At 36.7% G+C, this 25,174-nt stretch overlaps 1 protein-coding gene across 2 annotated transcripts in view; it reads left to right on the top strand.

Moving 5' to 3' along the window:
• TRPC6 (transient receptor potential cation channel subfamily C member 6) overlaps window positions 1–24,483 on the top strand; it is an 83,808-nt gene extending 59,325 nt beyond the window's left edge. The window contains exons 4-13 of one of the 2 annotated variants that reach the window (XR_007201748.1): window positions 520–684; window positions 2,622–2,835; window positions 4,624–4,851; window positions 6,224–6,488; window positions 7,315–7,510; window positions 8,814–9,017; window positions 15,663–15,746; window positions 18,186–18,261; window positions 18,654–18,935; window positions 19,060–19,148. Coding sequence is in view for 1 of the 2 variants with exons in the window: in XM_048295282.1 (XP_048151239.1) it covers window positions 520–684; window positions 2,622–2,835; window positions 4,624–4,851; window positions 6,224–6,488; window positions 7,315–7,510; window positions 8,814–9,017; window positions 15,663–15,746; window positions 18,186–18,261; window positions 19,060–19,211 (1,584 nt within the window). In the remaining variant the exon portion in view is untranslated. Of the gene's footprint in view, window positions 1–519; window positions 685–2,621; window positions 2,836–4,623; window positions 4,852–6,223; window positions 6,489–7,314; window positions 7,511–8,813; window positions 9,018–15,662; window positions 15,747–18,185; window positions 18,262–18,653; window positions 18,936–19,059 lie in introns of both variants that reach the window. The other variant, XM_048295282.1, reaches the window with a different exon arrangement.
• Window positions 24,484–25,174: the final 691 nt, after the last annotated feature.

Below are 25,174 nucleotides of genomic sequence, written 5' to 3'. Positions count from 1 at the left end.
TAATCATTATCTGATTTCCTGCAAATGTGCAAAAAGCTGTTTCTTCATGTCAGCTGAGAAAAATGGTATTTTCTGTGTTAACATGTGTAAATTGACATATTCTTTCTTTCCTAAGTGGAGGTTATGTAGCCTTTTTTGCAGAACAAAAGACTTAAAGTGTTGGAATTTCTGAAGCAGTAAAAGTTACCATTTTTTAAATAAAATTAAAATTATAAATGTCAGAAACATATCGAGTTTCTCCAGATAAATTAGCCTTAGATGAAATTAATAGTTTGTGATGGAACATAGTGTTAATAAATAAGATTTTATGTTAAAGTATTTATTGTTGCTGATGGTAACATGCCTGTTGGGGAGATTTGGTTTATCAAAATAGTTTTTCTTATACCCCTGTCAATGCTCCTTTGAATATAAGCTGTGTTTGAGCTATTCCATCATTCTCAATGCACTTCCTATAGCTGTGATTTAACAGAAGTTATTCTGATAGCCATATTATTTTTGTGCTTATTTCCTTTATCACAGTTCGTAGCACATCCAAACTGCCAGCAGCAACTCCTCTCGATCTGGTACGAGAATTTGTCGGGTTTGCGGCAGCAGACGATGGCAGTGAAGTTTCTGGTTGTCCTCGCGGTTGCAGTCGGACTTCCCTTCCTTTCCATGGCCTACTGGATTGCTCCTTGCAGCAAGGTCAGCCTGGGAAGCCTTGTCAGGGCCTTCTATTAACTCCTCTGCACCTAGATTCCTGTATGACAAAGACACACTTAAATAACACTTCAGGAACATGTTGTTTTAAAGCCAAGTTAGAATGGAATGGCTGCAAGGCTGCATGTCCAGACAATTGTAATTTAGACAGGTAAATGTGTTGTGTTAATTGCAACATGTAGTAAACAAAAAAGTAAAAAGTAGTAAAAAAAGTAAGTGATGATGGTTGACCAAGAGTTGCCTTGTAGAAATCCTGCTTTATAAACAAGGAGTCAAACAGTTTTTCATTTAGTTCTTGCCTTAGCAGGCAGATGCTGAGGATACTCACTTGCCATTGATTCAGAGCTAAACTAAGTTCAAGCTATGGGTTGATTCCAACTACCTCAAAGGCAATTTTCTTTTTCATTATTAAAAATATATAGATAAAAGTCAAGACAGTGCTAATAGTCATATTTCGTGAGGTCTTCAAAGCAGTTACACAACCTGCCCTGCATTCTCTTGCGATGCACTGTCTGGGATTAAGTGCTACCAATATATCTGGTTTGGTTTATATGTAGTATGGAAAACCTTTTCAATAAAGATGGGTTGCAATTTCTGACCTCATTGAGCTTTGTGTTGAACCTCTGTTTCAGTTGTCCAGTATCCATTTTCAGTGGACACTAATGGAAAATTCCCCTTGACAGTATGTTAGAGGGAACAAATAGCCTCCTATGAGGATTGTTCAAGATGTTGCAGTATGAGATCCACAATTCTAGCAGTTGAATCCTGTGCATGTACAATGATTTCAGGGGAAGAGGAAGGTTGAAAGAGAGGACTGGGCTCTTTTTTTTTTTTTTATTGTTCTCTGAGATGAGAAAGGCATCTTTTAAGTTTTGCCATAGTTTTAAATTTCTTTCAGTCTAGACAATAAAATCAGTTACATTATTTTCATTTTTTGGTATTGTGACTGGGGGTTTTATGAGTACTTTTCTCTTAAAACATGCTTTGAGACACATTTCACACATTTCAGTAATTGATTTTCTGCTATAGCAGTGACTTACCTACTTGTTATTTTCCTTTTTCAATGATTTATTGGTAATATACAAATACAGTCCGTCTGAAATTAAAAAGTACTTTTCTGCAGCTGCCAGATAAGTGGACAAGCTAAGACTCTTAATATCAATACAAGCACTTTCAAAAATAAAGTAAAGAATTGCTAAAAGTTCAACCTTCTGTGAAAGTGCAAGGAACCTTTAGGTTTTTAAAGTGTTGCACTAAACCATTTTTTAAGTTTTTCATAGTCATTACAAAGCTGAGAACTTTTCCATTATATTAGTCAGGAGGAAATTAAGACTCTACAGAACCACAAATATAACCTTTTGAGGTGTCACGACTTTTTTAAAAAAAGAAAATAAGTTGGGAAAACTGCACAATAACTGCTAAATTGAGTATCACATCAGTCAGGAAATGGAATTCTTTTCTTCATAATTCACTCATGGTGATAATCCTTTTAGTACGTGTGTCAAAATCTTATTTTCTGTCTTGTCTCACAGTGAAGCTGGCTAGCATTAAGAAATTCAACAACAGTAATGAATTTTTCTCTTGATTATCTATAGTAGACATAGATGCCACAAAATAATTACAGTATTATTTCAAATCGCTGAGTTAAATTATATATTTTATGCTTTTTTGTTTCAGTTTTGCTGTTATTCTATCACTGATATCCTAACTGAAACTGGTAGATTATTCCTCTGAAAATAGCAAATCAGTAGAAACTTCTAAGGATGACTGTGAGCAGGGCATCCTAGTATACAAACATTTTCAGATATTTGTTGCTTTGTATTACTGAAACATATGATTATCTGTGTTACTGCTCTTTTTATATAAATTTTATTTGGAGTCAGTCAGTGCAATATCCTTGTGTTTCTTACTCTCTGTTGCAGCTGGGGAGGATAATGCGTGGACCATTTATGAAGTTTGTAGCCCATGCAGCCTCTTTCACCATTTTTCTCGGTCTGCTTGTCATGAATGCAGCTGACAGGTTTGACGGCACCAAACTCCGACCTAATGAAACAACAGACAATGTAAAACAGCTTTTTAGGATGAAAACATCCTGTTTTTCATGGATGGAGATGCTCATTATTTCTTGGGTAATAGGTAAAAATCGTTGCTTGAATTTGTCTAGCTATGATTTCAAGTGAAGCTGAACCCAATTGTAACATTTCCTATTAATGTTTTGTGTAAAAATTTCAGCAAAGGGAGTTTATTCAGCTGTCTGCATTCCCACATGGGCCTTGTGTTTTTTATTGGATGTCAGCAGGATTCATATGTGTCTAGTTGATCACAAACATTCAGACTAAGTATTTAGGTGAAATTTATATTATCTGAATATGACGAATTCAGTTTTATGAATATCAAAGCAAAGTGTCCACCAGTTGTCTTTTTTTGGGGGGGGGGGGGGGGAGGGGGTGTCCAGTCACAGTGTGAGCTTCCAAGGGGAAAGATTTTTACATGAGAAGCCAAGATTTTTTGTGTCCAGTGTTCTCTTTCTGCTAGAATTCTCTTATTTTGCAAGCATGCTTGCAGAACTAATAGTGTTTTGCTGAATATATTAGTGACAAAAGAGAAGAATATAGATCCCTGAAGATTCAGTGGTAGATTTTTCCATCTCAACACGGGAATGAAATGAGTGCTATGAGTAGTACTTTGAGCTGACCCATCCAACTTAGTGATGTAGGACTACTCAGAATTAGAACCTGAGCACAAACCTTCCAAAATATTTTAGCTGTCAGATTCTTATTTACAAGTCTACTCCCTTTTATTCCAGTAGGATTCAGATGCTCATGTATTTTAAGGATCTGGGGTCTGGTTGCTAGTTAAGTCAGTAATATGTGAGAGTTTAATTCAAGCTATCCATTCAATAGCTTCTATATTTAAAATACTTTGCTTTTGTGATCCCAGTGTGAGATCATAAATGTATGTATTTAATTGTAAAGCTGTTTATAAATTGCTATAATTGTGGTTTTTAGGAATAATATGGCACTTAGATTTCCAAAGTCTATAAATATCAATATTTTCATCTGGTAATAAAGAAGTAAATAATAATTTCTCAGTTTGAAGTTCTAGTTTGCTAATTTAATCTATTTTTATATCTGTGTCATGCATAAGACAGTTTATGAAAAATTGATTCATGCATACAGATGTGACACTGAATTTAGCTACTGTAATTGACATTATTATTGTCCTTATCTGAAAATGATGAAAAGTGCCTTCAATTTGACAAGTGTAAAAATTAGTGACGTTATTCTGTTCAGTTATTAACTGTCTTTAGAATCCTAGAAATGTACTTCATAGTCATATAATTTTTATCTCAGAAAAAAAGAATTTTCACAATACAAAAAGTTGTCATAAGCTGATACTGTACTATTATTTTATTACAAAGGGACAATAGTTAGGACTCAAACAGATACCTTTGTCCTATTGAAGAGGCATTAGGTCTGAGTCTTACTTTCATGCTCATTTGTCACATATATTTTCAATTTCAGTAAGAGGGACTGTACCCAAGGTAATGCAAACAAGAAATTGTGAGCTCTGCTTTAGTGGTAAAGCTAAATATGATCATGCCAGAGCATTTCTGCTCTTCTCATCTCTTTCTGTGTCTGTAACAGATAGTAATACTCAAATCCCATTCCTCTCTTGGAAAGCTTTTGTAGTTTTACAGCAAAAAGCAGTCTGAAAGATTGTTATTGTTACTCAGATGAGAAAGTAGTCTTGGAATTTATACGAATTTACAGGTCCAAGGATTTAGTTTTGTGTTTGAAGTCCCACTGATCAAAATTCTTTTGATTTTGACTGCAACCACGAGCATGTCCTGTATATAATAAAAATATAAAACAAGCGTGAAGAATAAAGAACGCACTGTTTTCTCTGTTCTATCGTATACAGGCATGATATGGTCTGAGTGTAAAGAAATTTGGTCTCAAGGTCCAAAGGAATACCTCTTTGAGTTATGGAATATGCTTGATTTTGGTATGTTAGCAATTTTTGCAGCATCATTCATAGCAAGGTTTATGGCATTTTGGCATGCATCCAGAGCCCAGAACATCGTTGATGCAAATATGAAAGATCTGACAAGTCCAACACTGGAGCCCAACATAAAATACTACACCTTGGGTGAGTTGATTGCACATGACTAAGATGTACTTCTTGGGCCAACACAAGCTGATTTTCTTTTAATAGGTCCTAATACCGTAGTTTCACATTGTAGTACTGAAGAAATTCCCAGTCCTTCTCTTTCTTATCCCTATGACAAGTTGAACATGAGTCAGCAGTGCCCTGGCAGCCAGGAGGACCAAGTGTGTCCTGGGGTGCATCAGGGCACAGCATCACCAGCTGGGCACAGGCTCCCCAGGGAAGTGGTCACGGCACCAGCCTGTCTGAGATCAAGAAGTGTTTGGACAGTGCTCTCGGGCACATGGTGTGACTCTTGGGGATGGTGCTGTGCAGGGCCAGAGGTTGGACTTGATGATCCTCATGGGTCCCTTTCAACTCAGCATACTGTGTCATTCTGTGACTCTACTATTTGATCATAGATCCCCTGGCTGTGCTTATACATCTTTTTGTAGACTGTTCTAGACAGCAGGCACTGAAATTATCTAATATCACAATAACTCACTGTCACCCACCCCTTTTCTAGATCATTTTAATCTGTTCAATTACACAATACTGTCCTGCAAACCAGTCTATGGTGGTGCAACTGTGAATGGAATGTACTGTAACATAGGGACAGAACTAAAAAATAAGATGCAAGAAGTTCTTAAACCTGCTTTGCCAGCAAAGCCAATATATCTTTTATATATTATTTGCTCAGAGACTCTATTTCTTTAATATTTCTCAATCCACTCTCTTTACTAGTAAGAGATAAAAATGTTAAACTTGCTTGGCATATTTGGGAAACTCTAGAAGCTATTTTGCCCACATGAGAAAAAATGAAGCACTGTTGGCTTGTGTTCACTCTGAACACCACCACATCTTTCTTACCATTATTAATTATTTTCTCTAGATACTGAATTACATCAGTTTCTATCTCTATTCTGTGCTTCAGACACTTATTTCTGAGATGTTTGCATTTTTGCATTATCCAGACTACAGAAAAGCAGAATAATTAAAATGTCTATATTCTGAAACACATTAAATTGTAGTCTTATAAATTTTACTGGAAAGTTACAAATTTCACATAAGTCCTAAAAGCAATTAGTTAAGGCATTTTTTTATATATGCATGTACACTGAAGTCTGCTTAGAGAGCGTCTGTGTATGGATAATATTAATAGTGAATATTTAATGTCAGTTTTTTTCATAGGGTAGCAAACATAACTTGATGGATACCAGGTTGAACATGAGCCAGCAGTGGGCATGTGCAGCAAAGAACTAATGTATCCTGGGCTACATTAGAGCAGAGGCAGAAGGTGGTCCAAAAAGACCTCCCCTAGATGATTACATGTTCTGCTGAAATACTGACAGGAATTCTCATCTTTTGTTTTCAGCCAGAATAAACTGGGATCCGTCTGATCCTCAGATCATTTCTGAAGGGCTATATGCAATTGCAGTGGTGTTAAGTTTCTCACGGATAGCCTACATCTTACCAGCTAATGAAAGCTTTGGACCACTGCAGATATCACTTGGGAGAACCGTGAAAGACATCTTCAAGTTTATGGTGATATTTATCATGGTGTTTGTGGCTTTCATGATAGGCATGTTTAATCTCTATTCCTACTATCTGGGAGCAAAACAAAATGAAGCGTTCACAACGTAAGTACAACTGATTAAACTGTAACTTTTGTTTCTTAACAATAACTCAATAAAATCCTAAATATTCTTTGCAATGCTACTGTATTTTTGGATGTGGGGAACTGAGATCTCTTTATCAAAGTGAGGGAAAATATGTCTTCCAACAGATAGAGATAGATATGAAAAAGCACCTCAGAGGTTTGGACTTATGTTTATGTATATTTATAAACTGGTTTAGAGAAATACATATATTTAAATGAACTAACCTGAAAAAAAATATATCACTATTCCCACACTATGGCTTTACCCTGGAACTGTGGAATAGTAAATACTCAACTGGAAGACTATGGTCCATAAGACTCATTTTTTTGAAAATTGATGACTTGCCATCAGATATTTTGTCTACTTCATAGTTTCAGAATATTTATTACATCAGTGGTGAAATAATTCATAGTAAGTGAACTAGTGGTGCAATTTAAATACAGTATTTACAGGTTAATTTTTTTTTTTACTTCCACATTAACAGCAAGCTTGTAGCATGTAGATGAAAGTAGTTAACAAGTGATTTGTTATAATATTCTTTTGACGATGGATATATGATTCCTAAAACCATCTAATATGAATCAGATGGTTTTATTGTCAGTCCTAAGCATTAGGAATCTTGTGTTATGAAACAGCCTGTACCCATGAAATTAGACAGTTTGCTTTTATGCACTGAGGTGGAGTTCAACATTATGATAATGGAAAAATTTGTGCACTGTATAAAAATGATAACTGGAAATTGCTACGATAAGAATATACAGCTTTCCTTCAATAACATATGCTTTTGTCCAATTTCTCCTTTTAGTGTTGAAGAAAGTTTCAAAACATTGTTCTGGGCTATATTTGGACTCTCAGAAGTTAAATCAGTTGTGATCAATTATAAACACAAATTTATTGAAAATATTGGTTATGTTCTTTATGGAGTCTATAATGTTACCATGGTCATCGTCTTACTGAACATGCTTATTGCAATGATCAACAGTTCATTCCAGGAAATTGAGGTAAAAAGTCCATTTATAATGAAATATCACCCTATTTACTGTTACAACTAATTGTCTAAAGCTCCTGGAAAGTTTTCGTGTTGACATCTGATTTAAGACAAGTACCACAAAGGCTTTTGGAATATATTAGAAGAAAATATGAATTCCACTGTTCATTTTTATTATAAAATACCTGGCAGTTACTTAGTTGCATGTGCTTGCAGTAGTAATAACCAGACTGGAATAGGAAACTACTGCTGAACTGTGTTATGTGTCCTGAAGAGTATGGGCTACATGGTGTGAATCCATTTGCCTCATTTGTAATTACTTGAGAAGTGTCCTTCTTGCTGCGAGGATGTTCTCTTTCCTATGCCTCGACCTTGCAAGCAAGTCTCCAACATGCTGTATTCTTTCATTGAAACAAGTGTTGCTCTAGACCTCTGCAGTGAACAAAACTTCACTTAGCAAAGTAATCAGCAGGGCTACTGAAAATCATAATGAACTTTTGCATTCCATGTAAAACAGAGGGCTAAATCATTACCACTGTTTAGAGAAAAAGTAAGCAAATCTCCAGGAGCTAGGCCATCCCAGACTTCCCCAGGGGGTGCCCTTGCCAAAGCAGCAGACTCAGGTTTGACTCCACTCTGGTACCCGGTTCTGGGCTCTGGTTGGGGGCTGTAGTGTTGTCCCGCTTGAGCAGGAGCAACACATTGTCTAGGGAGGTTCACACTCTTCTGACTCAGGAGGCCACAGAGCAAACCTATCAGGTTTGGAGCATTAAGAATACAGTGATTGGACAAAAGAGCTTCTAAAAACAGGTACAGCAGTATTGAGTCACAACCTTGAACTGATGTCAGTCCTTTCTGCAGAAAACCCTCTTAAACTTTACAGGGAGGAATAGAGTGGTTTGGTGATCATAAATGGTAAACATAAACCATGGGGATGATAGGATATCTGGTTTAATCATATACTCCAGCAAGTGGAAGGAATTAGGTAAGAATCACCTAACTTTTTAAACTTCATGTTAACAAAGTCTATAGACTATTCATGGAGTCTGTCATTATGATCCTGTATTGCAGACTATTAGCACTCTCTCTGGAATAAACAATGTTTAAATTAAATCCATTCTGTCCTTCTGCAATTGCATTATTTTAAATGGATTAATAAGAACTGTTCCATTAATTTAAATTTTGATTTTCATAGATCTTGATCTGTTTGAGAGTAACTTCAGCCAGTTACACTCGAAACACACGTTTAGCTAGAGCATCTTCAACAGTCGAAGTGCTATTAACAGTGTATTAACAGCTGTGTTTCTGTTTTACAGGATGATGCTGATGTAGAATGGAAATTTGCAAGGGCTAAACTTTGGTTTTCCTACTTTGAAGAAGGGAGAACTCTTCCAGTACCCTTCAACCTAGTGCCAAGCCCAAAATCTTTGCTGTATCTTCTAATCAGAATCAAAAAATGTATTTCTAAACCATTTTTGTGCCAAAAGAAAAGCTTTCAGGAAGACGCAGAGATGAACGAGGTAATTTTATCTTGTGTATACTGACTGCTAATTTTAGAAGATAAAGCCAATTTTAACTTCAATTTTATTGTTGCCCTGCTTTACCCATTAATTTCCAACATATTTCATTTGTACTGAGTCAGTCACTAATGTGGGAGAATAGAATAGAATAGAATAGAACAGAATTGAGTGTAAATATCTTGCTAAAGTTCAGATCCAAAGACATCTCCTGCTCTTCTCTAATCTGCAAGTCATTTCATTTCAGAATGCCGTCTAGATGGCCGGACAGATTTTACTTTTCCGAAACGCATACATGCTTTTTCCAGACACCATCTGTTCTTGCATGTGCTCCAAGAGGTTTCATTTTTCATTCCATTATTTTGCCAGTTACTGAAGGGAGGTTGAGTGGCCCAGTGTTGCTCAGATCATAGTTTTGACCTTTTTTGAAGATGGGTCTGACGCCTTTCTCCAGCCTTTGGGGACCTCTCCCAATATCCATGGTCTTTCAGAGATGATAGCATATTTGCAAGGTGTTGGTCTGCTCTCTCAGATGTAGCTACCTGTGGATGTAGCACTCTGGACTTGCCTGGGCCAAGTTCTTCCTTGTCTCCTTGAATTCATTCGCTAAGCACAGAGGCCTGAGAGACTGTGATGAAGCCTGAGGCAAAAAAGACATCAAGTCCCTCATTCTTACCTTCATCCACTGTCATTTAAATACCTTTCCCCACTGAGCAGTAGGCCCTCATTTTCCTTGTCTGCCTTGCTGTTGTAGCAGTAGAAGTTCTTACTGCCCTTGCAAATGTCAGCTTAAGGAGAGCTTTGTCCTTCCTAATGCCACCCTCCTATGCCTGGGCAGTTTCTAAGTTCCCCCTTGGTAGCCTGTCTCTGCTTCCACTGAAAATCCACCTTGCTTTTATTGTGAAATATTTTGTTACCTGTTTTACTTGCACAGCTGCAGTAAAAAGCACTTGACTTGATTCACTGGACGTGCTTAAAGGGTTTGTAGTCAGTGTATTTTTTCCTGCACTGTCTTGGTATAAATCAAATCAACTGCTTTAGAAGAACATGGACTGTTAGGTGGTATTGTAAATGTAAAGACTGGCACTATTCTAGCCCTATTGTGACATGTTAGGGAAGAAGAGTCATGCAAGGCACCTGATCAGATGCAGTGGGTAGAAATGTGAGCATATGCTAACATACACACACCAAAAAAAAGAAAGTTAGGATTTGTCATGGTGGCAGAAAAAAATTTTCTTCTGTGAAAATTTAAATGTGGTAGGATCTTTGTTAAAATGGGCTGTGGTCAGAGCAGAGGGCTGTTCAAGTTTAGGAGTTCTTGAGTCTGTAGTCAAGAGCCATTAGTCATTAGACTGGGGACCAGTAAAGAATTTACAAGGGTCTGTCAGTTCTCTGTCACTAATGTTACCAGCACATTTTTCACACTTATCAGCTGAAGAGTACGAAAGGAAAAAATGCTCGCAATTCTAGAAGGAAGAAATGGAGTTTTGGGGGAAAACCCTGTGCCTCTGGTTAAGTTTATAGCAGTTTATGAAAACAAACATAGGCATTACAAACACTGTCACCAAAGTCAAAATCGTTATTAAGTTCAAATGTCTCATCTCTATTACCAGAAATTTTTCTGGTGTTTCACAGATCTCACTTCATTTTATTCGGGAAATCTAATCCTAATGTATTTAAGACCTGACAGAAATGATACTGCATTTTCTCAGGCTTTTAATTACTGACATTTGCAAAACTTTTCATCAAGCTTCTTGATGCAACTTGATTTTAAAACCTTTGTGAGTGATAAAGTCATCACTGAAATATTGCGCATTCAAGGAGATGCATATGAACTTAAAATTGAGTGATGGTGGAAAACAACCAATGGTTCTTTCTCTAATTCACCTAATTTGTGGATTTGCAAAGCATGTAAGTAGGTTACAAGCCTGTTTTAAAGACTTTTTAGCATGAAATTTATGTTCCCACAAAACAGGTACACTTAAAAGTCCCATTTATACAGCCTAAGGAAAGAAGATATATTTTTATAATTCCATTCAAACTTAGAAATTCATGTTTCTAGAAAGGTGCAAAGTGTAATAATTACCAGTTCTTTATAAAACAGTAACAGGTTTGTCAGCTTTTACAGCAGTCCCTCTGGAAGAGAGCTGTAAGGATGCAAACACTGTTTATCAGATTTTTTCCTAACCCTGAATTAATTTTAAGTCTTCAAATATTAATGCTTTACACTCACTGCAGATTGTAGTGTAACTAATGCTAAATGAAATGTGCTTACTCCCCAGTCAAAGCAGCTATAAAACTGCAAATCAAATTAAAAAAGAAAAAGCTTTTATGTTGAAAAAAGTAAAGCGTCTGAGTCGCATTTTGCAGCAGATATTGGCATATGATTACATTTTTACTTACCTTTTGGACTGCCACATGCTGTGGAGCTGACTTTATCTGAATCTATGAGATACTGCCGCCCTGCGCACTTCCAAAAAGTAGCTAAAGTGGTTTTGTGTTACTTTTTGATCCACTGTTGATGATTCATTATTGTTGAGGCTGTCATGGCATCTTCTCAAAGGCACTCTCAGGCTTTTGGGATTTTGACTTTTGATTCATTTAGTGCTGAGCAGGTTGGTGCTGATGTGACTGCTGAACAAGAAGCTACCTGTGCAGGGAGCTACTATCAGTAAAATGAGCTGTGCAAAATAAGGAAAGATTTGGCAAGACCAGACCCAAGGCTTGATGGCTGTGTTTGTGCTAGTAAAATGTGGGTAGCTTATCTGGGTATTGAGGCCAATTCAGGAAGGGCTTGCCACTATTGAAGTAGCTTGTGTTGCGGTTAGGGTTGCTGCAAGGTCTTGTCCCCAGACCATTCCTGTTGCCACACTGTGCCTAGGAAGATAGAAGGTGGTTCTGATGCAAGTCCTACCTGGGAGGACAGTAAAAGTTTACTGATGGAAGATATTGCATTGCAGTGCCCAATAATGTTAATGCACGCTTGAGGTTACTGATTCACACCCAGCCTGTGGGTTGTTCTGCTGCACAGCCTGCTTTTTCTCAGTGCAAAAGGAGCAGCAGCTTCAGAGTGAGTGTAAAGACAAGAGCTAGGCTGGGAATGAGGGAAATTCTGCTCCTAGATCCAGCTCTGCCCTGATTATTGTTGGCAGAAAACAAAGCCAGATGTTGTCAGTGCTAAACAGCAAGTAATTTACATAGCTGTGTTCAAAGTGTAGTACACCAGAAATTAAATTCCTGAGAAATATCTAAATACAATACTAAAGACTGTGAAGATGTTTTCTTCCAGGCTGTTGAATAAAATCCATAGATTTCCTGTTGCAAGCTAGAATTGGCATTTTAAACATTGAGTGAGAAACTCAAACCAATAAAAGAGAGAAATAAGAAGAAGGAGAGTTTAAAAAAAACCCTACTTTGACTTTTATTCTATATTTAAAAATTGCCTTGGCATTGATAAAGTTTATTGTTCAGGTGTCACAGAACTTGCTCATCTTCCTGAGCTAAAAATCAGCAGTGACAGATGATATATTTAAATTTTGTCCTTAAAACATGGCCTTTCAGAAAAGAAGTAAGAGACAACTATCTATTGAAGTAGCTTTAAGTCCCCACTCAAACAAAAAAAATATGTTAGTTTTAACTCTCATAGTTTAAAACAGTGTTTCTGAAATTTGCACAAATGATGTCTGGTTATAGGAGCACAAACTGAGTCATTTTCTGGGAACCCTCCCTTCTGATCCAAGAACGTACAGTTTTTTGGAATTGCAAGTTGACAGCAGCTTCTGATTTAAGACATTAATAAAGTGCTAAACAAAACAGCTACAATAATTACATTACTATTCTGATTGCATTGAGTTTTAAGCAATACTAGAGAATGACGATATGAGAGTGAAGTTTAAAGATGAAAGTGTTTTCAAAGAGCAGTGATCCACGTATCCTGCATTTCATATTTCACACAACACTCTAGGAGAATAATTTTTTTTGTTGGGATTTATATCATTGTTTTATTTAATTTATATCATTTCCCCTCTGGTTGCTCATGTTCAATAAATGTTAACTTAAAAATACAAATTCTAGGTCAGTCATCAATGTGACAGGCTGAGTGTACTCTAGTACTAATTTTGGAAAAAGAAAAAAGACGTAGGCAGGAATTTGAAAGAGAGTTTAAAGAGAGCTTAAAGAGAGTTTTAAAATGTTATTAGATGTTATAATGAAATCTTGGCAATCTCTGCCACCTAGTGGTCATTCAGCAATTTACAATAGAGCTTGTGTCCTGCTGCTGGTACACGTAAGAAGATTTAATGAAGTTACAGACTCCTGGTTTACCAGCCAACTTTCAAGATGCGCTCTGTAGCTAATTAAAAGTACATTATTCTCTTTTAAAATGTGCTGAAGGGTGAAGGTTAAGATAAAGGCGTTACGCTGAGCCTGGTTTTACAAGTTTGCAGTGTCTTAACTCACTACATACTACCAATTTTGTTTTTTCAAGTGAAAATCAAATTGTAATTAAGCAATGGATTAACTTTTGAGGTGAACCAATGTAGAATAAATTTGAAACTGGTAACCAGCATGAAAAATTGCTTTTAAAATATATAATAAAATACATAGTAAATACTAAAAAATACCTAAGGAAAATAAATGAATTTGTAGATTGTGTATAAACTGGTAAGTAACAGGATCATGGATGGCATCACAGCTGCAGAGTCAGAGATCCAGAAGTGCTGGGATACCAGCCACACAGCTGGAGCCCAAATTCACAGCCTAGAGCAGCTTTACCCAAGGCAACTTCCCTCTGTTGCTGCAGAGGAAGCATGACCTTCCTCTTATTCTACTGTATTTTTTCCAAAAATGGTGCATGAGAAATCCAGGAGCTGAAATAGCAGGAAGATTGTTTTCCTCTTTTAACCCAGTGTTAAAGGCGAGGCCCAAGAAAGTATTATTAGTTCTAAAATCCTGAAAAACATAGTGATTACATAGTGATTGTGTGAATTCACTAGCCATTATTTTTTATTATAAATCAGATACCTAGTTTAAGTTAAAACATTTTGATATGATTGTTTTCTAATATATATTCAGAATATTTAAGGTTGCTTTATTCAAGCATGAAGAAATAGGAATTTGCCCTTTTGATACATCGTTAATTTCCATCTGTGTGTAGATTAATATGTAAGAGAGAAATATTATTTTATATTTATATGCCATTTATCTTTTATCACTACTTTTGCTTAGTCAAGTAAACATAGAATAGATAAGGTTTTTTTAAAGTATGTGCAAATAGATCTTTGAATCTTTCTAAAGAACTAAAAAAATTCCCAAATTCAGTGAACACTTTATATTAATTGCTAATGAATATATTTTACCAATAGATGTAATCAATTTTTGTATCAAAATACAAGCCTGATCTAATGGAAGGTGTCCCTGCCAATGGCAGAGGCATTGGGATGCATGTTTTTAAATGTCCCTTCCAACACAAATCATTCTGTGATTCTATGGAATGCTAAACAAAATCTAAAAGTATTTAAATTATTCCCAGTGTACAGGTGCATAAGCATCGAATATAAGCATCTGCCTATTTGCATCCCCAACAAATTATATCCCAGAATATCCCACAGAGTACTTAACAGGCTTCAAAGGGCCCCAGTCTTCTTATCAGTAGATGCTTGATATATTAGGACACAACATAGAGAAGTTCACTGGAAGTACAACACGATCCCACAGGATTTGAGACACTGCACTGATAGTCCCATCCTTTGAAACTGTAAAAATTTTGTTAAACCGTGTATAATTTCAGGGAGCTTGTTAGTGACAGTCCCACTTATTCCTCATCCAGATCCATCATGATTTATATTTCTTGCACTGCTAGTTGAACTGGCCCCACTCTATATCTGAAGTAATACTATTTGTTTTTACAGTTGCTGTTCACTCTTATTGCAGCCCAGTCATTCAGCTTGAGTCCCAGTTCACCATTTTGTGATGGCTTAGGTTTTCTCAAAGACGTAAATCAGTAATGAAGCCTGCAAATTGCATCCTCAGCGTTTCACCAGGGATGTCCTTTCAGCATGTGTAGTGAAGAAGATGCAAATCAGAAATGGCACCTGATAATCTCGTGGTCCCTGGAACAAGCTGCTTAACTTATTGCATTCAACCATTAGTACAAGTGAGGGGAGAAGCAAACTTCTTGTGTATTTTGTGGTAGTAGAGGTCACATTAGTTACAGGCAAGTGCCATGAAAGGAAGGAAAGGGATAATGCTGCCACCCTTCTTTCACTGGTTCTCTCACACCCTGCCCTGACTTTCCTACAAAGCTGCACCACTGCTGCGTTTCTCCTGACATGGATTCCCCCTCCTGTGCACCAGGGGAGCCCACAGGGATGTGACTGTTCTGCTCTGGTCCCTTGGGAATGTTAGGAGCTGGTGAGAGGCAAAGTAAAGGAAGGAACCCTCCTGGTTCTCGCCTTCTGACATCACAGTCTGAAACGGTTTTTTCAACTCATGTGATGAAATTATGTAGAGGTATGAAGACTTTACCACAATAATTTAACATTTCCCAAGATTCTCTTAACAGTTAATGTTCTGTCATAGGATATATACATGAGATATACTTATTGATCTTTTATTTATTTTGTACTATAAATATTTTTTCCATTTCAGCTTGGTCAAAGGAAGCAATCAAGTATAAGAAGCTCAGATGAAATCCACTTAAACAGTTTAAACAATCCTCCAAGACAATACCAGGTAAAAACCAGTGTATTTTTAAATAAAATCAAGAAGCATTAGAATCGGCAGACTGATGGCATGAGGACAGTTTTGAATTGATACTGAACATGAGTCAAGAATAAATCCACAGACCTTGTATATATCAGGAGTAAATGAAGTGGTTTGGGTATTTGCAGTACAATCTGAGGGTGTTTTTCTCTCCTCTTAGTTTCTTAAATGGTACCTTTATAGTGCAATATTTTAATGTGCTTTAGAAAAGTGTTTTTAATTTTAGAGACAGGCTGTCTTCAACTGCACAATGTGAATTGAGAAAACCAAAAATAAACTCCAAATCTTCCCATTCCATCTGCTGAAGCAGATCAGCTTATTGTGGCACACCTCTAGATACAAATGCCTCAAGCACTGCAAGTATCTGTCAGCCTTTATCCTATCAATGCAGTCTCTTTTTCCTTTGCCTCCTAAACAACTGCAATGAGCCTTTGTTGAGCAGTTAAGTATAGAGAGACCCAACACAGTCCACATAAATCTCAGTTATTCTGGTCCAGAGACTGCTGCTTTCCTTCTTGCAATATTACAGAGTAGGTGGAAAGGAAGAAGCAAGAGCTGTCTGGGCAGTATAAAAAGACAATCTGAATGAAAAAGGGTAGAGAAAACAAGTATACTTTATTGACCACAAGACAGAAAAAAGATTTTCCCTTGCTCAGGCTAGCTTTGCTCCTTTCTTAAGTTATGCAGTGTCTACACAAGTCAGTTCCAAAAACTCCTTGACTTTTTCACAACCACTTTCATTATGATGCAGGGATAGATATTAGCATTAAAAATCTACCCCACAAATATGTGTGGCTTTATATTTGAAACATTTTTGAATTAGTATAATAAACAGTACAGCTGCTGACCTTGCAAGCATGACTGTAGTGATGACCTGGGACCACTAATCTGGGATGACTCGCCTCACAGCTAGCTCTGGTCAGCTCTATTATTGTGGAGACAAGGCAGGCACATAAATCTATGTATGTTTTATATCATAAAATGGAAAAGAAAAAGTATCATGTTGTCATGAACTACATCCTAGGAAAATATTAAACCCAAAGGCAGAAATACGTATCCTAAAATGTACTTGGGTACCTTGTTCTTTTTGAAGTAATTTGAACTAGTGGGAGAATCAGGGGCAGAATTTTTTTTCCTGGAAAGGTAAAATATACAATAAATTTGCTGGCATAGGTTCCCCTTATTATTAGCAAGCGGTTGGTCATTCTAATGGTATGATCTGTTTGATCAATTTTAGTTTTTTCAGATGAACTGTGCTCTCAGGTTTGCTCTTTTTATCCACAGAATGAAGTAAACGTGACAGATATGTATATTTACATTAAAAAGTATCTGTCTTTGGTTAGATGAATCCCAGCTGAGATATTTAAATGACTCTTAGAATTTTGGGTCCTATTTTCTCTAAGCCCAACTCTGGGAAAACATAACTTAGCAAATATATCAAAATAGGTTCAAATAAAATGACAACAAAAGGGTTTAGCAATCAGCAGGATCATTATCATCTTCAGGTAGTAATAGAGGCCAGATGGCTTCATCTTCTTGGAGATCAAAGCTGCAACTGTATTAAGCATTCTTACATACTCCAGTAGTAGGTTAAACCTTGTTAATTAGAACATTCATAAGATTGTCCTTAGTTTTGTAACTTTCAAGTATATATATATGTGTGTGTGTGTGTGTGTGTGTGAGAATAATCATAAAGGTTAAATACCTATGCTAAATGAAAGCAGAGATTTATATAATCAGTTACTTGAACCTGTCAATTCCTGTCAAGTCCTACACTGAAATACCTGAATGCAACAGAAGGTAACAGATGTGTCATAATTTAATCCCAGCTGTCAACTAAGTGCCACACATTTGCTTACTCACTCTCCCCACACTGCCCCTTCCAGCTGTATGGGATGAGGAGGAGAATCATAAAAGGTAAAACTTGTGAGTTAAGAATACTTCACTAATTTAAATAAAGCAAAATATAATAGTAGTAGTAGTAGTAGTAGTAGTAGTAGTAGTAGTAGTAGTAGTAGTAGTAGTAGTAGTAATGAAAAGGAGAGATAGAGGAGCAGTGATCAGCCTTCAAGGCCAAGCCTCCCCCAGTCTGAATCTTGAACAGGATGGTCTGTGGTATGAAATATTCCTCTAGCCCAGCTTCCTGTGCACCTGCTCAGTAGCAGAGCCTGAGGCATTGAAAAGTCCTTGACTTTGGGTAATCGCTGCACGGCAACAATTGAAACACCAGTGTGTTTTCGACATTGTTCTCATACAAAACACAAAACTCACACTGTACCAGCTACTAAGAGGAAAATGAACTCTGTCCCAGCAGAAACCAGGACAAGAGCTCTTACTTTGAAATACCATAGCAATACTAGTCCAACTAAGAAAACTCTTTTTCTTTCTTTCTTTCTTTCTTCTCTGCAGAAAATAATGAAGCGTCTTATTAAGAGATATGTGTTGAAAGCTCAGATAGATAAGGAAAGTGATGAAGTCAATGAAGGTGAGTATGTTGATGAATTTCATCACAGAATCAAAACAAGCTAAAGTGGTTACATATGCCACTTGAAAAAAATGTTTGCAAAATACTTAATCCACTTGACGTGTTTACAAGTGCAAGATGTAAAATTAACATGAGATTGAAGAGGGAATGGGATTTCTGTCTCTTCTCTCCCTACTATCACTGATCTGACAAGCTTTAAAATGTGCTTCTATGTCTAGTAATAATAGAATCACAGGATAGTTTGGTTTGGAAGGGCCCTTAAAGATCACCTAGTTCCTTAAGGATCTGGTGGCCTGGGCGGTGCTGGATTGATGATTGGATTCGGGGATCTTAGAGGTCTTTTCCAGCCTAAATGATTCTGTGACTCTATGATTCTGTGATCTCTCTTTCAGCAGAACAGCAGCTTCCATTAAATAGATCATGTGAGTTTTGTGAATTCATGTGGTCTCTCACACTTTTGCCTTCAGATTTGTTTGATTTTTCATGAACTGCATCTTCATATTCCTATCCCCAAGCCACCATTCCATGGAGGTTAGCTCAGCTGGTCAGAGCATGGTGCTAATAACATCAAGATTGTGGATTTAACCCCTGTGTGGGCCATTCACTTAAGAGTTGGACTCAGTGATCATTGTGGGTCCCTTCCAACATAGATTCACCCTATGATTCACCAACAGGTAGCAGAATATCTACTTTTCAACAAAGAAATACAGAAAAAACCCATGATAATTGTAAGATATTTGGATATGGTGTTTTTTTCTTTTGTTTCTTAATATTGTGATTTTTTAAAATCTGTTGCAGGTGAACTGAAGGAAATTAAACAGGATATCTCGAGTCTCCGGTATGAACTCCTTGAGGAAAAATCTCAGAATTCTGAAGATCTGGCAGAACTTATAAGGAAACTTGGGGAAAAACTGTCAATTGACTCTAAGGAAGAAGAAAGCAAGAGATAACCAAAATGTTTAAGAGATGCAACAGAATGTTAACAATTCACTTAAAGCCATATTTCTGTTTTCAAGTCTAGCTCACATTTCTACAAAGATTCAGAAATTAAATCATTCCAATTCTTTATTGAAAAAACACAGTGGCAAATCCTCTAGGTCTACAGCAGGGAGGAGATACCACTTCGGTAAAAATATTTATTCTTTACCTGCTGAAGAATAGTAGATCTGAGATAATTTAAATATTTAGTTTACCTCTTTTAGAGCTCCAGTGGAATCTTGATAAGCCCAGTCATGAAAGAGTAAAAGCATAGATCTAAACTTCTCCTCTGTTAACTGTTTATTTTTTGCAAATTTTGTTTTTTAAGCATTCTTACATATATTTTATTGAAGCAAAAGAGAAAAATTCCAGGCATATATATATATCTCAAAAGCTATTGAATTTTTCCAGTATCCCCAACTAGCAAAAAAGCTCAAAGAAGCTAACTGCCTTTCTTAAAAATGTCTAAGATATTAAAATAATTTATGAACATTTCCATGTAGAGGTAGATATCAGGACACTCAGAGCACTGTGTTGTACTTTTCCCTACTGATCCCTGTCACCACTGGACTATCCTGAGATACCTAGGTTCCAATGAGAGTTAATGCATTAAGAAAGAAATATTTTTCACCAAGTTCATCGAAAAGCTATTGCTGAGGCTGGAAGAAAACCTTCTTTAATCCAAAATAGTTAACCATTGATGTTCCAATCTGTTTCAGAATTCCCAAGTTCTCCAGCTTTTACGTTCAGCTTGAACTGAACCTCCCAAACTGCAGGGTAGGGGTTTGAATGTAACATTTTTATTTGAGGTGCAAGATACTAAAATGTTAGGTGCAAACCTCTTTTAGAATTCTGGGAATGTCATGCATGGAGGACCATGTTTCCCATTTAAACAGTTGAACCTGTTTAAATCATTAAATTTTCTTCAGACCTATCGATAGCAAACAAAAGCATCTTGTTCCAAAAAATCATGAAATCTCATCTTTTACGGATTTGCATCCCATGTCCTTTTTTCCACTGGTGAAAGCTCAGCTCTTGTGCTGTATTCTTTAGGACTCTTTTAATGAAGAATCTTCACTCCCTGTGAGAAGGAAAGCTCCAACACTTCCACCCTGCCCACTGCAATAGTTAAAAGTTTCTTTCTGTTAAACTGGAGATGAGGTATCCCATGCTGTGTCTGGCTGTTTGTTGTGTGACAATGTCCGTGCAGGAAAATCAGCTGGTTTCTGTCTTTCCAGATAGGAACAGCATAAATTCCATGTCATTTTTCCCTTGGTTAATACAGTAATTTGTGTTTCTCTCTTTTGACAATCACTAATTCTGGAAGTGTTATGAACATGCATTCCATTGGGCATGTCTGCTTCTCTTTAAGCTTTTCTGAGATTAGTGAAAGGGCTGTGAAAAATTATAACATGGTATCAAGGTGTATAACACACCTGTAAAAGAATTGTATTAAGACTTAAAAAGGCTTGTCAGTAACTGCTTTAAAATTAGCTTTGTGACACTTATTTACTGTGGAATGTATTAGAATGTTTCTGCCTCTCCCTTTTAGGCTGGAGATTATTTTTAATGGGTTTAGATTAGTTTCCAGCTGGATTTATTGGTAGTTCTTTTTAAAAAATTGTTGATGGAATCACTGTGTATTTTCAGGGAAAAAACCCCATATATTAGAATGGGTTTTGAAATCACTTTGAGACAGGTGGAGGTGAGGGACTGAGGTCAGCCTGCTCCATGAGTGTTTGTCATGCTGTGGGGGAAGTGCTTGGCACGGAAGTGTAGCAACAAATAGAGTGTGGGGGACAATGTGTGTCCTGTGGGCCTCAGGTGTAATGAACTCAGGTTTAGAAACTTTTAAGGCTTCTCCCTCTGAGGGAAAAGAAGGAATGTGAGGATTCAAAGGTAGTAGAGCACAGGCAACTGGTGTGACCTCAGGCTGGAAGGCAGTGTGACAGTAACTTCACTGCCTTTTGGCTCCTGGATAGTTCCTGGCCATCTCCCTTGGCCAGGACTGGCCTCTGAATTGGAGTTCCACCTGAGAATTTTGGTTTTCTGAAACAGTGGGCAGTTAGTTCAGGTCCACTGAATGTCTGTGGTAGAGACCATGCTGCACGAAGCACATCTTCCATCTGTGAGAAGCTCTTCGGAAAATCTGTTGGTCAGAATCTGAGGTAACAGGGACAGTCAATGTTCACTTTCAGTAATCAGAAGTCTTAATTTTTGGTCATTGTGATACACAGTGTGGATCTGCTGTAGTGCTCATTGATGGTAAACCTTCACTCTCCATAAACCCAGTGAAAGGAAATGCATATACACAGTTTGAGATCCAGGCACTTTTAAAGGGAAGATTTTTATTACAGAGGTAAAATGTACACTGTGAATTTGTTTAAGCCCAAAATTTGATGTACCTTAAAACTATAAGATCGTAATGTATATACTGTATTCCATGAAGAAAATACATATGGATTTTTTTAACCATTGAAGATATTTTATATGTAGTTATTACTCATGGAACAATTTGTTAAATATATTTGAAGAGGTCTATTGCCAAATGTAGTGTGACAAGCAATGTAGTATTTAAAATGAGCACAATACCAAATATATTACTCTGATTTAAAAAAATTAAATGTACCAGACTAAAAATGCCTTTGTGATCCATTGTCTGAATATTTTGGTATTTCACTGTGAACATTCAGCTGCTCTTGCTTGGAAGACTGATATGGTAAAAAATTTTCATTTGCTAACAACACTAATACAAAAAAACATTTCAAAGAGGGAACAAGGGTCCTTTCATACTTAACTGGACTCAAGGCCAAGTATTTTGTCTCCTGTGACTGTGTTTGATGCTAGATATTTCAGAACATCTGCAGGAAGTAACAGATAATTTTCATCTTACTTAGTTCTGCTTTTGGTTTCTAATAAAACAATAACATAATTTGATGAGGAAGTATTTCCAGATGTTTTTGTTCTTTATTAGGATAACAAGATAGTCTTGCTACCTACTTGTTTCTTTAAATCTTGTTGATTACTTGAGCTCAGCAATTCACAGTTTCTGTATCAGCAGCTTCCACATCTAAACCAGACCTGCTATGAAGCATTGCCTTCATATATTATTTTTCCCCTAATTCTTAAACTTGAAGTATGAAATACGGTGAGTAGATTTTATCATCCCTTAGAGAATCTCCTTTCTGTTCACCCAAAAGTATTTCACAAAGAGATATAGAAGGGCTTATGAACTTCTGAAGAGAAGAAAAATAAGTAAGAAAATCCCCATATCGATAGTTTGTCCAAAGTTTTCTCACACTGTTCTGGATTAAACAGAATTATGTCTAAGTATTGGGGAAAGCTTTTTACATCGTGGAGGAATACAAATTTTATTAGAGGCCGATTGTGCAATACAAGCTTAAGGTACTCAAGATTTACAGGGACAGATCTTGAGTAAGAGCTACAGGATTTCAAATGAAAATTCTGACATTCCAGATAAAAATCTGCTGCATTACACCATATTTTAGAGCACAGACAGGCCAAGCCACTGAATGCTAGTGGGTTTAGAAGTGGGATCTCCAGATTCATCTGCTTTTAGATGACAGCCATGAAGACTTATGCAACTGAGCTTGTCTGGTCTTTGTATTCAGTGGATAGAAATGGTCAAAGGCATGATTTTGTGTCATCTTAAGGTAGACAAGTATCCCAGATGTCTCATATAGTAGAAGTGACCATTTTTCTCCTGTTACTCTGAAGAAGCCACTGTAGCTGTTACCAACATTTTTATTGAAGTGTGAGAAGTCCCAGCTTGACAGAAGTGAGCACTGCAGCTCATGAACACTGCAGGGCCATGAACCATCACCAGTGATCATCTCCTTGGAAGTGCTTGAACTGATGAGGACAGTCACTGCAAGGGGCAGGTTCTAACTTGCCTTCAGAAGAATCCAGCCCACCCCCAGGGATGATTGATGATTAGGGTTCTTCTTTACTCTGCACCAATATTTCATTTTTTCCTTCTTCGTTAGTGTTACTGTGGGTAGGCATAAACAAAACCTCCCATTAACCAAATCTATCACAAACGTGAGAAAAACTTTGTTACTGGGCACAAGGCAACTAAATTCTTGACAAACCAGGACATTTTGATACAGAAAAGTTTATATCCCATGTTTTAGTACATTGGAGTGAGCATATATTTTCAATAATGTGTTTTCAAAGCTTAAAATATACAGCTTGATCTTGGCAGTACTTCAGCTATAGCAGCTGTATCATGTAATTTACTAAGAACATGTTCTCATGACTGCTGTGTCCCAAAATGCAGTTTAGTACAAAAAAATCTTGCATTTTCTTCATAGAGATTTCCCTCAGGCTTGAAATTTGTATCTGAACATTATAATTAATACATTACAAACCACATAATCTGAAACGATACTCATTTGCAAAACAGAAGAAATTGTCCTTATAGTGTAAATTGCTAATTTGTCACATAAATATTTAATGCTTTTTAAAATTTGTTAGAAACTGCCTGGTGTGAATAATCTTTCTAAGCACTTATGTTCCTGCTTAAATTTTAATTTGGCTTGTGGAAAATAGAATTCACAAAGTTTGTGCTTGGAAAACTACTTGTGCTTGAGAAGCTCATATCAAAAGAGAAGTTAATCAAGGCTGAGGTGTGTACCTTCAACTCCATGCTCTTACAAGTCCAGAGAATCCCATAGACTGTTCTTCCCTGGTGTATATTACCATGAGTACCTCAAAATGTTTCATTTGTTCTCTTGTTTTTGTTGTTGCAAAAAGCCAAGTCTCCTGTTCCTCTTTCTGTTCTTGCCACCATCCTTAATATGACAGTGCAGTGGGGATCAAAAAGTACAGTGCTTTTCTCTGTACAAGAAACTGTATTTTAGTAGCATTTGGTTTTAAGCTTTTGAATATTCTGTGATTCAGCTCCTTGACATTTACACTTTGCTCTTTTATTCAATGGACTTCCGATCAAAGTAATTGAAGAAATTCAGTTCATATTGTATGCCAAGTAAAATGCAGCAGATAAATCATTATCAATGTTAATAGCAATATTTTTATGCCCTTTTATATATGAACACTTTTATACCATTTTGATACTTAACTGTGCTTTATAAACAGCAAGTGTATTCTAGTAGGTTTGCACAGGGCAAAGGGCATAAATAAACTGACAACCAGTCCAAAAACTTTTTGTTTGTATGCAAAACCTACTCACTCTCAAATACAAATAAATCTACTTTCCTATGACCCTTGTGAAACTAGTTCAAGTCTCTGTTCTTCAGCTTCTTCATTTATGCCAGGAGAGAATTATACTAATTGATGTCAGCACGCTTAAATAAGTAGTTTGAGGAATTTATGAAGAGAAAACTTCAGTTCTTTCTCAAAGGGAGTATTTTCTTGTTTCCACAGGAGATTTTGTGTAACTTTACCCGAACTCCAGTAGTGTAATCAACTTCAATAGGGAAGACCCATGGGATTTCATGAGTAAATGTCTTGGCAGCAAAAGACACTACTATGGGTTTGTTCTTTTAGAACTGCAGTTCTAAAAGTTCCAATTGAAACACTCACTGAGTCTGTCCTGTCTTCAGCCCAATTTATTCAGTCCCCCCATCTCCTAATGGTAAACTGAGGCTCTGCAGCTGGATCACAACATCCTGATTTTGAATGGAGAAATATCACTGACACAGTAATTTTTTTTAAAAAAACATACAACATGAGCAAGTCTTTCTGGTGAACAAAAGATAAGGTACAATATCAGGTTTCCATCAAATCACGTTGGTAGTAAAAGACTCAAGACTGCTTTATGTGGCTGTGCTAGAGCACATATGGTCTCTCCTGACTGTTTCTGGTGATTCTCTTTGTCAAAAGAAAATGTTTCTTCTAGAAATGACCTTGTACTTGAATCTGTCAGCATCATTTAAGAATTCTCTGAGTTTCT

Source organism: Corvus hawaiiensis, chromosome 2, assembly GCF_020740725.1.
Source record: "Corvus hawaiiensis isolate bCorHaw1 chromosome 2, bCorHaw1.pri.cur, whole genome shotgun sequence".
Taxonomy (NCBI): Eukaryota; Metazoa; Chordata; class Aves; order Passeriformes; family Corvidae; genus Corvus; species Corvus hawaiiensis.
This window is presented reverse-complemented; position numbering and strand designations above follow the sequence as displayed.